At 44.6% G+C, this 15,093-nt stretch overlaps 3 protein-coding genes across 5 annotated transcripts in view; 1 reads left to right on the top strand and 2 right to left on the bottom strand.

Moving 5' to 3' along the window:
- fam49bb (family with sequence similarity 49 member Bb) overlaps positions 1-7,001 on the bottom strand; it is a 29,602-nt gene extending 22,601 nt beyond the window's left edge. The window contains exon 1 of the mRNA XM_062379761.1: positions 6,840-7,001. The gene's annotated coding sequence lies outside the window, so the exon portion shown is untranslated. The remainder of the gene's footprint in view (positions 1-6,839) is intronic.
- Positions 7,002-8,086: 1,085 nt separating this feature from the next.
- eef1a1l3 (eukaryotic translation elongation factor 1 alpha 1, like 3) lies at positions 8,087-10,246 on the top strand. Its single transcript, XM_062379304.1, has 7 exons — positions 8,087-8,430; positions 8,507-8,686; positions 8,762-9,058; positions 9,132-9,282; positions 9,384-9,640; positions 9,714-9,948; positions 10,034-10,246. Exons 1-7 carry the CDS (start codon positions 8,287-8,289, stop codon positions 10,138-10,140), a joined length of 1,371 nt encoding a protein of 456 aa, XP_062235288.1. The 5' UTR covers positions 8,087-8,286; the 3' UTR covers positions 10,141-10,246.
- An 860-nt stretch (positions 10,247-11,106) lies between these two features.
- Positions 11,107-15,093, bottom strand: part of asap1b (ArfGAP with SH3 domain, ankyrin repeat and PH domain 1b) — a 47,127-nt gene continuing 43,140 nt past the window's right edge. For all 3 annotated transcript variants that reach the window (XM_062379303.1, XM_062379302.1, XM_062379301.1), the window contains 5 exons: positions 14,598-14,676; positions 14,384-14,448; positions 13,752-14,296; positions 12,979-13,101; positions 11,107-12,462 (listed from right to left, as the gene is read on the bottom strand). In XM_062379303.1, the coding sequence (XP_062235287.1) occupies positions 12,388-12,462; positions 12,979-13,101; positions 13,752-14,296; positions 14,384-14,448; positions 14,598-14,676 (887 nt within the window). In that variant the 3' untranslated portion in view covers positions 11,107-12,387. The remainder of the gene's footprint in view (positions 12,463-12,978; positions 13,102-13,751; positions 14,297-14,383; positions 14,449-14,597; positions 14,677-15,093) is intronic.

Here is a 15,093-nt window from a genome sequence, read left to right as displayed (position 1 = left end):
TTCCTTGTTTTGATTAGTCACTTCCAGAGAGGGTGCACAGGAGCTGCTCCGCGTCAACGAGATCAGAGAAGGATGCGTACAAGACATGATGTCGAGGGCCTGAACCATCACAGCATCTCCAGTGAGCAGGAGCAGGAACAAGTCGACACGCCGCAGATATTCGTTTGCCTTTTATCCATCGCTCCACATGAGGGGGTCGATCGTTGTGTATGGGCCCGCTGCAGAGTGCGTGTGGTACACATGTGTTGAGTCGGCCTATAGATGAGAGCCCTGAGGGGATCAATGGGATCTATATGTGGAGCCTGTCCATTTGTCACGCACATGGAATACATACGGTTTATTAGGTTTCCCCAACACGCACTTTAGATTCCTCTTTAAAACTGTTGAGAAAAACTTAAACTGACCTGTTGCTTGAAATTAGCTCCGTCTGCCGTGACACGATTCAAAAACGCCAACGCTGCCACTAAGTTGACTTTGTGGTGGGACTGTTCTGACTCATATAACATGTTTAAGACCCTTTTTAAAAACACTAATAAATGTGACATTACTGTGGCTATAAAACTGAAGTGTGTGTGTTTGAGGGATTGAAGCCCAGCCAGTACAGAATTAAACCCCGAGGCACTGGGACACAAATCCGTCCTTGTGGTGTGAGTTTCAACACCACTGAATAAAACGGCCATTAAAGACTCAAGTTCCCATGACAACTCGTACTCCCCTGTCCCCTGCTGGCGAGCGAGGGACGAGGACGGAGGAGGGACGAGGACGGAGGAGGGACGAGGACGGAGGAGGGACGAGGACGGAGGAGGGACGAGGACGGAGGAGGGACGTCGAGTGGAGGTGCCGAGGCCAACGGAGCACAGCGGAGCCTCTGTGGAAAATTCATTTCATTAAGAAAACTCCCACAGCTCAGGTCTGTGGACTGGAGACGCTCTGGTTGAAATTTCACAACAAATAAGTTAGAGCTCGTCTCATCTGGACACAGAGAGGCATCACAGCACGCCGAGCAATTACAACCAATCACCACACAGAGGTATAGAGGATTGTTAGTGTTACTGCCATTAAATTAACATTATCATCATCAGTATGAGCTTTGGAAAGAAGCTGACTCCAGTCTTTTCAACAATATCAATCCAGTGACATGATGGTAACTCAAGGCCGACATGAATCCAAAGACTTAAGTAAATAGGTATAAAACACAAACCAGATGAAAACATGCAAAACATATAGATAGTCCCACATGACGGTTTCAGTTTGATTGTTTTTTCAAACCAACAGTGAAATACCGAAAGATATTTAGTTCATAATAGAGCACCACTAATTTAAAGGTTGTCAGACAATAAACAATTTGTTCAAAAAAAAGTTTGATATGAAGTATCAGCGCTTATATAAGCCAATGTGCTAAAATGTTACGTTAATTTTTTTCTTAAACATTGCGCGATTTGACTTTCACAATTTGACTAGGTGATAAAAAGATGTAAAGCCACCAATCACAGATCTAAAATTACAATTTCCCCCTGAACAATTAAAAACCCTTAATAATGAGCCCTGTGTTCTGTACCACAACACTGCGTCTTTGTCCAGAAGCAGAATTATAATCGTTTATCACCGGCTTACAAATGTTCTAGACATGGTTAAATATTAATGAACTACGCAGTTGCAGTAAAAAGTGGGACAGGATTATTTCTCCCCGGGTTTATGTGACTGTTTAACACTACGAGGAGTGTGAGGATGGAGGTTTGGTGCGGGGGCAGAACATGCAACAGTTTCATGCAACAAAAAAAAAAGAGAAAAATCTTAATTTCCTGCTGGTCGGCCATCTGTGGCGACACCCTCCTCTTCGTGTCCACAGACGAGTGGGCGGCCACATGAGGATGTCATGCCTGCCTCTTTCTACATGCTACAACCGAAGCACCAACAAGGCACAGATGGATTCATTATGATCTGCTCGCTGATAAAACAAATTCACTTTACATTTAACTCATAATTTTTGAAGACATCTCGATCATAAATGTCTCTTTTCTATGATCTGAGCCTGGAACAGCTTTCACTGCATGTGTGAAAGTGTGTGTGTGTGTGGGGGGGGGGGGGGGGGGGGGGGGGGGTATGGAGGTGAAAGACGTCACTGCTTTTTTTTTTCCTTCTGAGTGGGCCTTGCTATTTATAGCCTAATGTTGGGAAATTCAATGCAAAGTCCACTTGGCTTTTTCCTTTCCACATTTACTCGGAAGATGCGGCTGTTGCACGCAGGGAGCTACAAATGAAAGCATCCTGTTGGCTGCCTGCAGGAGGAGGAAGGAAGAGGAAGAAGAAGAAAAGGATCTGCTCCCTCTCTCCTCTCATCGTGCACATGCTTCAAGGCTTCACATAAGCCAACATCACAGGGCGGAAGTGAGAGAGTTGAGTGGAATGCTCGCGTCTACCAGCACAGCCGATCACAAACCAGCACTCACACAGTGATTCATGCACATCAGAGACATACATCAAAAGTATATTACTGCCGCCGCCAAAGGGCTGCACACAAACACACACACACACGCACACACAAAGCTCATTTAACAGCAATAAATAGTGTCGACTAAATCTGTATGTGGGCTGACGAGCAGGGGCACTCGATGCTTCCTCACACACAATATGGACTCTTTTGTGAATTCAAACCACTCACACACACTCATGTCAATGGAAACATTTGTTCCGGAAGCTGAATAGCATCACTGAGATTAAACAGCTCTATACATTGTGAATAAAGATCGACGAAGTGTCTCTTCTTCTTCGTCACACTTTCCAGAAATGAAGCTTGAAAATATCCTGGAATCGAACGCTGCCATCCTGCGCACGTGGATCCAGAGTCTGACTAAGAGCGATCGGGGGGATGGAGCTGAAGTTTAGAGGTCCAGCAGATGCACATGCTTGACCAGTCAGATCACCCCCCCCCCCCCCCCCCCCCCCCGTTTTATTATAGCATCAAATAACAGATTAAAACCAAACTCACCAGACACTTGAACACATCAATGGGATGACAACGACAGAGCGTGAAAGAAGGAGTCTTAGGTTTCATTATTTGATGTGAACATTGAGTTTTTAGTTTGGTTTTATGATGTATACTCTGCTATGAGGTGATCAAGATGATTTGGCTTCACATTTGGGGTGCCATCATGTCTTCGATCTTTATATACAGTCTGAGGCTGAGACATAAAGGCTATGAAAACATACACCGGAAATCCTAATAGACAGATAGATATGTATATGATCAGAATAAACAAGTAGCACAAGGATAACGATCAGAGGGATAATGTAAGGGTGAAGTCAATTAACTGTTCAGAGGAATCCAGAGTCAGATATGATAATAGATTTCAGCTCTCTAGTAATTCTGCTCTGTACAGGAACAAAGGCCGGCTCCAAGGGTGAGGTGGTGTCGGGGTGTGGGGCTGAGGGGGGGGGGACACAGTCGGCCTCTCCCCATGACTGACTCAAATCACTTCAGCTATGATCTGCCTGAGGACAAGTGCGGACATGCAGCGGTGAGAGAAGAGGGAGAACCGTGTGCACTCGAGAGGGAAACCAGATCACTCAGGAGAAGTCCATGACTGACTATTTTATAATTGTTAAATAATACAACTTCCCCTACACCGAACAAATCACCTGTGACTGTAGTTGTAAGTCAAGTGCCTTTAAAAAGCATATCATCTAAAAAGAGAGAAATTGAATGATGTCCTCGCTGTGCAACGATTATGTTCGGACAAAATGCTGAACAGGCCAAAGCAGCCAGAGGAAGTAAAAGCCAAACAATTGCACAAACAGCATTAGGCTGTGGAAAGAGATCAATACAGCTCTGTTCAGTATAAAGCCAAGACACAGCCGCACCTGGCCGAGCACGCTGACTAACACAGACCTTGCAAAATGTGTAAATACTAAAGTGTAGTTGTGTTTGTGGACCGCGTCAGAGGACTGCTGGTTTGGATTTGAGCCTGGTGTTAAACTTGTTATTGTGTGAAACAACAAAAAGATCAAATCAGTCTAATACGACGTCAAGAAAACAAATATACTGGGAGTGAATAAAAAGCAGAGAAACAAGGCTGCACGGTAGTAAGGTAAATACTCACTGCATGGTTAATTAACTAGTTGGATTGTCACAACACTGCAGACCCCAATGATACAGCAATTACTCAGCTAGACAAAATGCACAGTGTGTGTGTGTGTGTGTGTGTGTGTGTGTGTGTCCATTTGCTGCCGGAAATATATCAAATCGTCTGACTGTCAGCAGGAGACATCAATAAAGCTCATATCGACAGTAACTCAACCTCAAGTCAGCGTCTCACAGGGGCTGATCAGACGATGGGGCTGCACTAGCTGGTCCTCACCACTCCACAATGTCCCAATCAGATAATATAGAAAAGGTGTATAATTGTAATTATACATTTTTAATCCCTTGACTGTTTTTCCCTTTTCAGTGTACAGACAGACCAAATGAGACTGTCTGAGCAGCTCTGTCTTAAAAGGTGCTTGAGACTCCTGGAAAACTGATGAATAATTAAAATGACCGACCATTATGCTTCCTCTCCTCTCATGTTATCAGCCCGGCTACAGCGTCTACAGATGGTCCAACTAGAAAAGACATTTGCTCTTAGCACCGTGTGGAAACTTTTCACTTTACTGGTATAGTGGATCCCAGTGGGTGGAAATCAGACAGTTTAATACAAATTTAATACAATATGAGGCAATTTTTTCTATTAATGTTATTTAAGCATTAATACAAGTTAAATTTAAAGCAAAATAAAGGTCACAGCCAGATTATAACCAAGTAGAGATAAGTTAACTCATAGAAATAACCATTTCCTAACCTGGAAGCTGACATTTGCTCTGTATTACACAATATCCGATTAATGTTGGATTTTTCTGAGGAAGGTCATGCCTACCAAACGTGCATGCCTCTGCATGCGTGTTGTGCAGAATGAGCCACATTCTCATTTCATGCCTGTTTGACAAACCACGGCCGTGAGAAGAAAGAGAAAGAGCTCCTGCATGCGACTTCCTGAAGCCACAAAATACTCGACACCAGATTTCACCTTTTTTGTCACAAGAGGCATTTCCTCTCACTTTGGCAATCTTAGTAAGTCCTGCTGCAGAAATTTCCATTCAACACGGATCAAAGTAAGGATTCAGTTTGCTTCAGAATAAACTGAGTTTAAAAGTCGCAAGGACCGATCTCACATCTGTTCATGCCACAGCAGAAAGAGAATGAGACACAGCAGAGCAAGTCGTACCACGTCTCCCAGTCCTCCGTCTGTGGGAGAAGTCAGGGATGTGTCATGGTGTTTCCAGACCAGTGTTACAGGGCAACGCTGAATCAAACTGTCAGAGCAGACATGTAGTGTAGATGTAAGGAAGGCAAAACTAACTAGGCCTAACTCGCCTCTCACACAATTCACACAAACAGAAACCTTGACACGTCGGAGACAAGTCACACGAAGGCGTTGCATCAGAGCACAACTACTTTGCACTTTCCTAAAAAGGCATCAAATCTGTCTTTCTGGACGTTTCACTTCCACTTTCAGGACGCCTTCAGAAACACGGGCAGAGAGGAAATAACACGCACTTCCGTTCGCTGCTTGTATGGTTGTGTAGACAAGTGATGCAAACACAAAGCAACTAATTAACTGAGCTAATGTGCTAATGACAGCTTTGTAAGTGGACCACATGAAGACTCTTGTAAGGATACTGGGACCCAGTAGTTGAATAGCATTAATTACTCTATTACTGCACTGGAGGAGAAAGTTGGGGTACCAGCCCGGACAGATTTCCATTTTAAGGAACTTTAATGACATTTCACGTGGAACTATAACACTTCTACTCATCTACATGTATTTGACAGCTACAGTCACTAGTTAACAAATCAGAAAATTAATTAGATGATTGGATAGGCAAACAATTTCAAATTTTCTAGCAAAAACAGTGGATAACAATTTCCTGTGTTATACACACGTAAACTACATATATATGGGGGTGTTTGGGAGCTATTACATGTGAATGTATAGTTATTACAAACTCAAAGCAATAACTACCACTGAATTTGATTGCATTTTAAAAAGGCACTGCTCTAATTGCACTAGTTCATTTACTTTTATATGTTGTGTTTTATGGGGAGGGGGGGGGGGGTTGTGTGTTCTGGTTCTTTTTCTTGTTATGTGCGGAGGCAGATTCCACACACCCCGAGTTGAGTGGCAGTAAAAGTCTTGACTCTTGAATTGACTCCTGAATTAAACCTTGATTGACTCTTGTATCGAGTCCCGCGCCGGGTTGCGACTTGTCAGCGGGTTCATTTCCTCTAAAGCAGCTTTACAGACGCCTCCCGTCCAGCGCCGGGAAGCGAGCAGCCGTAATCCAGAACATACGGTGCGGTCTGGATAATCTGAGCCCACTTTACGTCGCGGGACGCCGGACACCAGCTGATAAAAGTGGCCTGCGGCCGGCACACACGGTCCGGTGGGGCATGTCACAGTCAAATGCCTCCGGCCAAATAAAGCAGAATCGTTAGCCGGCGGTGTCGCCTTGAGAAACCTTCCGCTGGGGCAAAAAAAAAAAAAAGAGGAAGTTAACGGTTCCAAATCGAGGACGTGAGCGAAAACATCCGAAATACAGACATTTCTAATTAAATCGGCATTCAATTAAAACAAAAACTCAGTTTGGTTTCGATACACGCGTTTTTTTGAGTCACCATTCATTTCTTCCCCCATCGAGGAACAGAAGTGAGGGACTCAGGAGAAGCTCCGGTGAATGGCAACCGGTGGACAGCGGAGGAGGAGGAGGCAAAATGAGGCGCTGGGTTTAATGGTTTCCCTTACCTGGATGCTGGTCCGGTGGAATGGGGGGGTCGACGGAGCTGGAAGCCGCCTCGCTCGGAGCCAGCAGCGGTGCGAGCCGAGCGGAGAAGAGAAGCGATCTGCGGCCGCAGCTTCCGGGTTTGCTGTGGAGCGTCAATGCCGGAGGGGGGCGCTCGGTTTGAGTCACCTCAGCGGGGCGGGAGGAGAGCGGAAGAGAGACCCGCCCGTGCGCCGCAGACCCGCTGAGGTGTTCCAACCAACCGTGACTCGAACCGGATCACTCCCGCTCTGACCCGCTCCACCGATGTGTCACCGCTGCTTTCATTAGGGCCGGTAGAACCCGGTGTACTGACTGTGGCGGAGCGATACGGACACAAATTAAAACTGTTTATCAATGTATAATATATATAATAATAATAATATATATAATAATTGTAGCACGAGTCTTTTTATCTTAATGTACACACACACTCTGATCCCAGGCAACCCCATGTAATCGTAGCATATTGTTGTTGTGGTGTGTACTTGTCCTATTCATGTCAATATTATTATAGACTTTTTTTTTGTGTCTTTTATCTTGTGCACCTGACTCAAAGCCAAGTCCCCCCCCCCCCCCCCCAGGATAATAAACAGCTGAGTGAAAGAATGAATGAAAAATGTATTGTTGTGAATGAACACATTTTGTCACAGCCTGTACTTGAATCAACCCAAACTTTGTGATTTCTGCTGATGTAGCATCTATATCAGAAAAGACTATGGAATGTCTTTTCTGATATAGATGCTGCATACATATTATACAAGTTACGCAGCCTCGCAAAAATAACATGTGACTTGTCTTATTCTCTGAAATGTGATGCACCATTATTGATGACACAACAGTTTCTTGCTTCACACAGTCAAACAGCTGTTCCTGTCAAATTAAAAACACGTCTATCTCCCGTCTGATCATTTTCTCTTTGTCTCTCTGTGGTTAATCACAGTTTGTGTGATGCACAGAGAGAAGCTGCTTATTAAACCTGTTAGAAATGGTTCCACCTGCAGAACCCACAGCACCTGGCTGTAATTTGAGCTCATTAGATGATCCACGGAGACTTTAAAAGACAAACTGACTCTAAGTGATCGCTGCACAATGATTCAAGCTCGAGCTGGAACATTTGCACGATTCCTTACTTTGCACTATTGTACACAACTGAAAGAAACAGCATTTCTGACAAGTACTTAAAGCTTTGCAGCATTTTATTCTCCTTCTTTCCAAACTGTTTCACAGCGTCACTCCTCAGCAGACTGGACCGACACCAATTAAGCTTAATGAGGCAGCACACCTGACTTCAGAGTGGATCCTGGAGCTTATATAGTCCGAGCGCAGAGCCTGTTGCTTCCTCTCTGATAGCAGCCACAGAACGCATCCACACAGTTGTTGCATCTCAGGGGGAAATTGTTTGTTTGCTCAGCAAGTTGACTTTCAGCCATGGTGAAAGAGAAGTCCCACGTCAACATGGTGGTCATTGGCCACGTCGACGGTGGCAAGTCCACCACCACCGGACACCTGGTCTACAAATGTGGAGGCATCGACCAGAGGAAGCTGGAGAAGTTTGAGAAGGCGTCTGCACAGGTAAAGAACAAAAGGCCTGAAAATGCCCTAATGTTTTAAATGTCGGAAAACAACTCTTCTAATGTGTTTTCTACAGATGGGGAAGAGTTCCTTCAAGTTTGCCTGGGTGCTGGACAAGCTGAAGGCTGAGAGGGAGCGTGGAATCACCATCGATATTTCACTGCTGAAATTCAACACACAAAAGTACACCATGACAGTAATTGACGCTCCGGGCCATCGAGACTTCATCAAGAACATGATAACCGGAACATCACAGGTAGAAATAGTTGAATTTACTGTCTGCATATATGTATTTTGACTCTTTAATGATGTACCACTGCTGTGATTTCAGGCTGATGTTGCCCTCCTGGTGGTCTCTGCAGCTAAAGGGGAGTTTGAGGCGGGTGTATCGAGGAGTGGTCAGACCAGAGAGCACGCCCTGCTGGCTTACACCCTGGGTGTGAAACAAATGATTGTCTGTGTGAACAAAATGGATCTGACCGAGCCGCCCTACTGCCAGAAGCGCTTTGACGAGGTGACGCGAGGCGTGAGCGGCTTCCTCAAGAAGATCGGGTACGACCCTGTGACCGTGCCCTTTGTTCCCATCTCTGGCTGGACTGGGGAGAACATGATCACCGCAACCCAGAAGGTAGAAGACATATTTAGCTTGAAGTCAATAAGGTGACTATAGGACGGTGTTAAATTGATGTGTGTGTGTGCAGATGCCCTGGTTCCAAGGCTGGAAGGTCCGACGGAGGGAAGGGAACTCCAATGGGAGGACTCTTCTTGAAGTTCTGGACTCGATTCAGCCTCCTGTGCGCACCATCAACAAGCCGCTTCGACTACCTCTGCAGGACGTCTACAAAATTGGAGGTCAGGAAATAAATGAAGACTTCTTGACATCAATTCCTTTTTAATGAGTCAGGTGAGTATTTTGGAGGAACTTGTTGAATGCTCTGTGTTCCTTCCTCCAGGAGTTGGGACGGTACCGGTGGGCAAGATTGAAACGGGCGTCCTCAAACCCGGCATGACCCTGATGTTCTCCCCCGCCAAACTCACCGCCGAGGTCAAGTCCATTGAGATGCACCACCAGGGGATGGAGACGGCCCTGCCAGGACACAATGTTGGCTTCAACATTAAGAATGTGGCCGTCAAGAACCTGCGGCGTGGGGACGTGGCCGGCAACGCCCAGCAGGACCCTCCATCAGTCGTCAGCAGCTTCGAGGCCCAGGTCTGTTCGACGCAGCTCAAGAAGTTTAACCATTAACATGTCTGCTTGTGCTGATGGTTCCTTCTGTCTGCAGTTGATCATCCTGAACCATCCAGGGAAGGTGAAGGCCGGATACTCTCCGGTGCTGGACTGCCACACCACCCATGTGACCTGTCGCTTTGCCGAGCTGAAGGAGAAGCTCGACCGGCGCACGGGCAAGAAGCTGGAGGATTCACCCCAGGGCCTGGTGTCTGGAGACGCTGCCACTGTCAGACTGGTTCCCATCAAGCCCATGTGTGTGGAGAGCTTCTTCACATACCCTCCCTTAGGTACAGAATCTACTTGAGTCTTTAAGTGAAAGGAATCTCCCTTGTGTCGTCTTCTGAAGTGTAACATGTTTTTCGTGCTCCACAGGTCGCTTTGCAGCCAGAGACCTGAAGCAGACAGTCGCTGTCGGCGTCATCAAGTCAGTGGTGAAGGACCATGGGTCTAAACCACCCAAAGCCCAAGTGGTTAAATAAGTTAGTTTCTGTTTACCAGTATTTTGGTATCACTGCTTTGTGTAGTTATTTTTATTCAGACTGAATTTGTGTGTTTTGACACAAAGTATTTATTTTGTGTTTTGAAGTGTGTAGTATTCCTGTGTTGATATCAATCTCAAAGATACTGTTGAGTTGTATTTTGTTTAAAATGTGAAATGAGACAAGATAATAAAAGTATTATTTGAAGTTCACGTTTCCGACTTGACTCATCTGCTCTTGAACTGGCGTCAGATAGAAAAACTGAAACTAAAGTTTCAATATCTTGTGTTTTATATAACTACCAGAACAATGTAAATGAACTGCAGTCCTGCATGCAAATACAGTCTGGCATTATGGATCATAAACCTGATGCACCAACAGGTTTGTCTAACTACAATATACAATAGATATACTAATAAACAAGTTTTCCTCAAATGTTGGATTCCCTGAAACAAGGTGTTGAAATAAATGAGTCCAACTTTCTACTACACAACTTTTACACTTCTGATTATATTCAACACAAATTTGTTGTCTCAACCTTTCTTTGTGAAGCTCCTTAAGATTATGAATTTTGAACTATTGGTTGAAATATATAAAACCTTGAAAGACATTTATTTTGTGAAGGTTTTTTTGCATGTCAGTTCATTCCAAACCCTTTATTTAATAGGGAACTTACTGATACATAAAAGTAAAAGATTTCCCTCTGAAATGAAAGTGTTTAAATTGAAATGTGCCTAGAAGAGGTACTTGTTACAATCTATAACTTGGATTTGTCTACTTTACAGAAATCATAGCTAATTATCTGTCAATGTAAATTACAATTTCCCTTGTTTCTCCATCTTGAACAGTTGCTCCAATAAGCTGATTAGAAAAATGCACTTTTCCCTCTAATGCTGGAGTTTTGAAATTCCACAGGGAGACAAAAACCTTGAAATATTCGGTACAATGAAAACTAAAGGAGCAGGCTGAGGGTTGAAGTACAGCACTTTTAATGATACAATGGGTTTGATGGGTTTGTTCCTTAACATGGGAAGAACTGCAAGTCAGTGAGGACCGGGTGAAAATACATCGGCTCTCCAGCCTCTTACAAAGTCCACTCTTCATCTAAAAGACATCTCTGGTTCACAGGCAAACCTGGAAATGTACTGAATCCAGTAACGTGGAATGATATTACATGACTCAAACAAAAAAAATATAATAAAAATTCAAGCTCATGAGGTTTTACAAGACACTGAACTGTGAACACAGGTTGGTGTGAAACGTCTAGCCTGTCAGAAAATCAAGTTATTGCTAAAGATGTCGAGTTTCCTGTACTTGTTATTAATAGTGGCTTTTAAACGACAGGATACTGGTTGTGGAGTCCTGCTTAATTAATAGTGGCTCTTCAAACCCTGAGGTGAGCGTCTCAGAACGCAGCACTCCACTCAATTCCAGTCATTGTTACACCATGCACAGAGAAGGTCAAAGCACTGCAGAGACGGGAGTAGAGTTCACACACGAGGAGCATACACACAGTGAACAGTGTAACAAGGAGTAAATTAGTGACCTACAGTGAACCACAGGCTTCGATATTCCACCACACAGTAGCAGCAGGTTTCTATACTGTAAAACAACCGTAATACGTGTACACACACACAAAGCAAGCAAGAACGAGGAGTACATTTAATGAAAGATCAGTGGGAGACTCCGGCACCTTCAGTCTATTCTGGTGGGCAAACGGGGATGCAAGACACGAATAGTGACGCGACCTATTTCACAATCCTTTTTCTCATTTGTCCTTTTTTCCAGAAATATATGCCGGTAGTTACTTAGAGGGCCAGTAAAATGAATACAGATAAAACTCAACCTCTACCGCCCTGATGCTTAATCTGACAGGCAGAGAGCAATGGTACATGTTTTGTACAATAAAACATGTATATACACTCACACACAAATATATATATTTACATACATATATACACAGTAACAGCATAAACATAGACTTTTAGGTAAGTGCTAGGGTTCTGAGAGTGGCTTCGTCACAGCCGTGCTATAGGGTTAAGATAATACTGGTAGAGGAAGAATACACACATTCTTTGTACAGCATGGATGAGGAATCCATGGTTAGATCATCCTTCTTGGGTTAATTCTTCTTCGTTGTTTTTTTTTTTTTTCTTTAGACACTCGTCATGTGACAAGAGGTGTAATGATCGCTATTTACAGGTGCTCCCGATTCAGGGGGAGGTGTAGTGCAAGTCTCTCTGGCTGTCAGTCACTCAGGATGTGCACAAAAGACATGGGGAACACCCCCTTTCTTTCCGGTTCTCCTTCAATGTGCCCGATCTGGAAGTAAAGAGCTTGAATTAGTATGTGAGGGACAGGTTATGATCTGGCAGTAAGTGTGTTTATGACCCTGTTCAGATCTGGTATGAAGATCTCACTCACAAGTGGAGAGCTTATAGTTTGTCTGTCCACACGTGACTTTAAAATATGTCCTGAATGTGTCTCCTGTGATAACTTGTCACCCAGTTACCCAGAGTTTACAGACGTGTCCGACAATGTGTGTCTATGATGAAAAACTATAATTTTGATATCGTGGCAGTGAATACAAACAAATCGATGTGTGATAACTGAGCCTTCAGACCCGGACAGAGCACTGATCCGATCCCAAGTGGGCACAGGAGAAGAGTTTAGGACACATTTTAATACTGGGAGTGAACAGACAAACTTAACACTGTCCACTTGCAGAACCGATGTTAATACCAGGTCTGTGGAGCCTCTGTGTCTTCAGGGTGGTTCAGAAACCGTCTGAGAACCAACAGAGTGGAGGTACAGAGTAAATAGTGGAGCAGGACTCACCCACCACTCCGGGTCCTCCTCGCCTGTAACTATGATCACCTCTCCTTCCATAAAGGTCAGCTCGTCATCGTTGTCAGCCTGACAGTCGTAGATCGTCTTCACGCGGCGGGATTTGCTCTTCCCCTGGACATATCGTTCAACATGATTTTACATTGTAAAGCCGCTGTGACCACAAATACTCATTTTAAAACAGACATGGCGACACAGAGAGACGTAGAAAGCATCTAAATCCAAGGTGGAAAATCTCAAGGACAAGAAATCCCCTTGAAAGTCAAACAAATACCTGTAAAATCAAAATGAAGTGGCTGTTCACAGAGTTCATCTTTAAGTGGTACTAACATTTGCAGCCTGAGGGGACAGAACTTCTTGGCACCAAACTGACAGCAGCAAGAGAAAATACCACCAGTACATCAGTAGTTTTTAAAACAAAGTTTTCGAGGACGGATCAAATGTAGAGCAGTCAGGGACATGTTCCTCAGGAGGATTATTGGCTGAATCCAGCAGAGGACATTAAAACAAACCTTGGGGCCTTGAACAGAATGTTAAAAAGCTGATAGCCAGTGTCAGAGCGTTTATATTGTATCACACTGGATGTTTTATATTCATAGATTAATAAAAGACAGAAGAAAGCCAATATTGTTCTCAAAATCCCAAAGGGGTGAAAAATAGAGTAAGAAGTAGAAAGTAGACAAACTTAAAGTAAAACTGAAGTTAATAAGTTCTGCATATGATAAAGAATAGTTAACAAGCTTTAGAGGTGAGCGTGTTTGTACCGTGTTTATCTTCCTTGGTAGCGGCACAGGCGTCTCCGCGGTTCCTACCGGCGTCCCATTGGTGTCTTCAGCAGTTTGGTGGGAGGGGGTCGGGATATTTGCTTGATTAGGAGAGGGCGAGTCTCCAGGTTGAGGTGGAGCCTGCGGCTGAGGTTGGGTTTGCGGCGGAGGCGGAGGTTGCGTTTGAGGCCTTTGCAACGTCTCTGGAGGTGGCCTGGGAGCGGCCTCAGCCACCCCCGGTTTGGGGGGGATGTCAGCGAGGTGAGGCTTGGGAGGGAGGTCTTTGAGCTGGGGTTTGGGCGGGAGGTCTCCCAGCTGAGGTTTAGGAGGCAGGTCAGAGAGCTGCGGCTTCGGAGGAAGTTCTCCGGGTTTCGGAGGGAGATCAGACGACTGTGGTTTGGGGGGCAGGTCTCCCAGCTGAGGTCTCTCCGCCGGAGGAGCCTTCTGAGGGGTGTCAGTTGCCGGCGGGGACTTCTGGAAGACCTCTGGAGGAAGGCTGGATTTATCCATAGACGGGTGTATGGTGTCAATCTTCCGCAAAGCCACTGCAGAGAGGAGCAGATCACCACTCAATCACCTCTTCATTTTAAAAGCTTCTGTTAAAACCAAATCAAAAAAAAAGGAGGCTTTACCTTTTTGAGGTAGTTTGGGAAGAACCCTTGGACCAAGTGTGGACTTTGTGTTGCTTGAAGTAGAGCTGTGGAGAGATTTCCAGATTAAACAAAATCAAATTCTAAGAGGCTGCTTGCACCATGTCAGCTGGAATGTATTTGATCATAGTGAGTGATGTAATAAGTTTGAGACGCCTTAAACCACAGATTTCCTGTGGCTGTCGTGTTTCGGTACCTTTGCTGTTGAGGAATGCCTTCAAACTTGTTAGACACAGGAGACATCTTGCTGACAGGAGGCGGGGTGGAGTCACTTCCTACAATATCAACATTAACGACGACAAAGCGATTACTCAACACCCCAGCAGAGCGCTCACCACGAGATTATATTGATATAAATGTGCAAATAAATAAAACATGCTGTGATGGTTAAAAAACTAAAACAATGAGGGAGGCGTCATCTGGCTGAGCTTTCCATGAGCCTGTGTTGTTTGGAAACTAACGTTGTGCAAAATAAAGTTGAATTAGTGGTGGGGTGTTATAGTGCGTGTGACACAGAATCCACAAACACCACACCACAGAGGACAAACAATAACAAGAGGGATTACAGCTAAAACAATATCCCCATTTTACAGATATGGGATAAATGGCTGTTTGATTTCACTCCCTCTTTCTCCAAGCGTTTGGAAGGGAACCTCTCTGTTCAGGGGGGGGTCTGAATTTCAAAATGATTA

The sequence above is a fragment of the Platichthys flesus genome, chromosome 21, assembly GCF_949316205.1.
Source record: "Platichthys flesus chromosome 21, fPlaFle2.1, whole genome shotgun sequence".
NCBI classification, from domain to species: Eukaryota; Metazoa; Chordata; class Actinopteri; order Pleuronectiformes; family Pleuronectidae; genus Platichthys; species Platichthys flesus.
Note: the sequence above shows the minus strand (reverse complement) of the source record. Positions and strands in the feature narration are given on the sequence as shown.

Bases quoted from the DNA above. Each gene is read 5' to 3' on its own strand.
- eef1a1l3 (XM_062379304.1), top strand. From the start codon at position 8,287: ATGGTGAAAGAGAAGTCCCACGTCAACATGGTGGTCATTGGCCACGTC. The intron at 8,687-8,761 runs GTAGAAATAGTT...CTGTGATTTCAG, and splicing joins TGATAACCGGAACATCACAG to GCTGATGTTGCCCTCCTGGT. The intron at 9,283-9,383 runs GTCAGGAAATAA...TCCTTCCTCCAG, and splicing joins GGACGTCTACAAAATTGGAG to GAGTTGGGACGGTACCGGTG.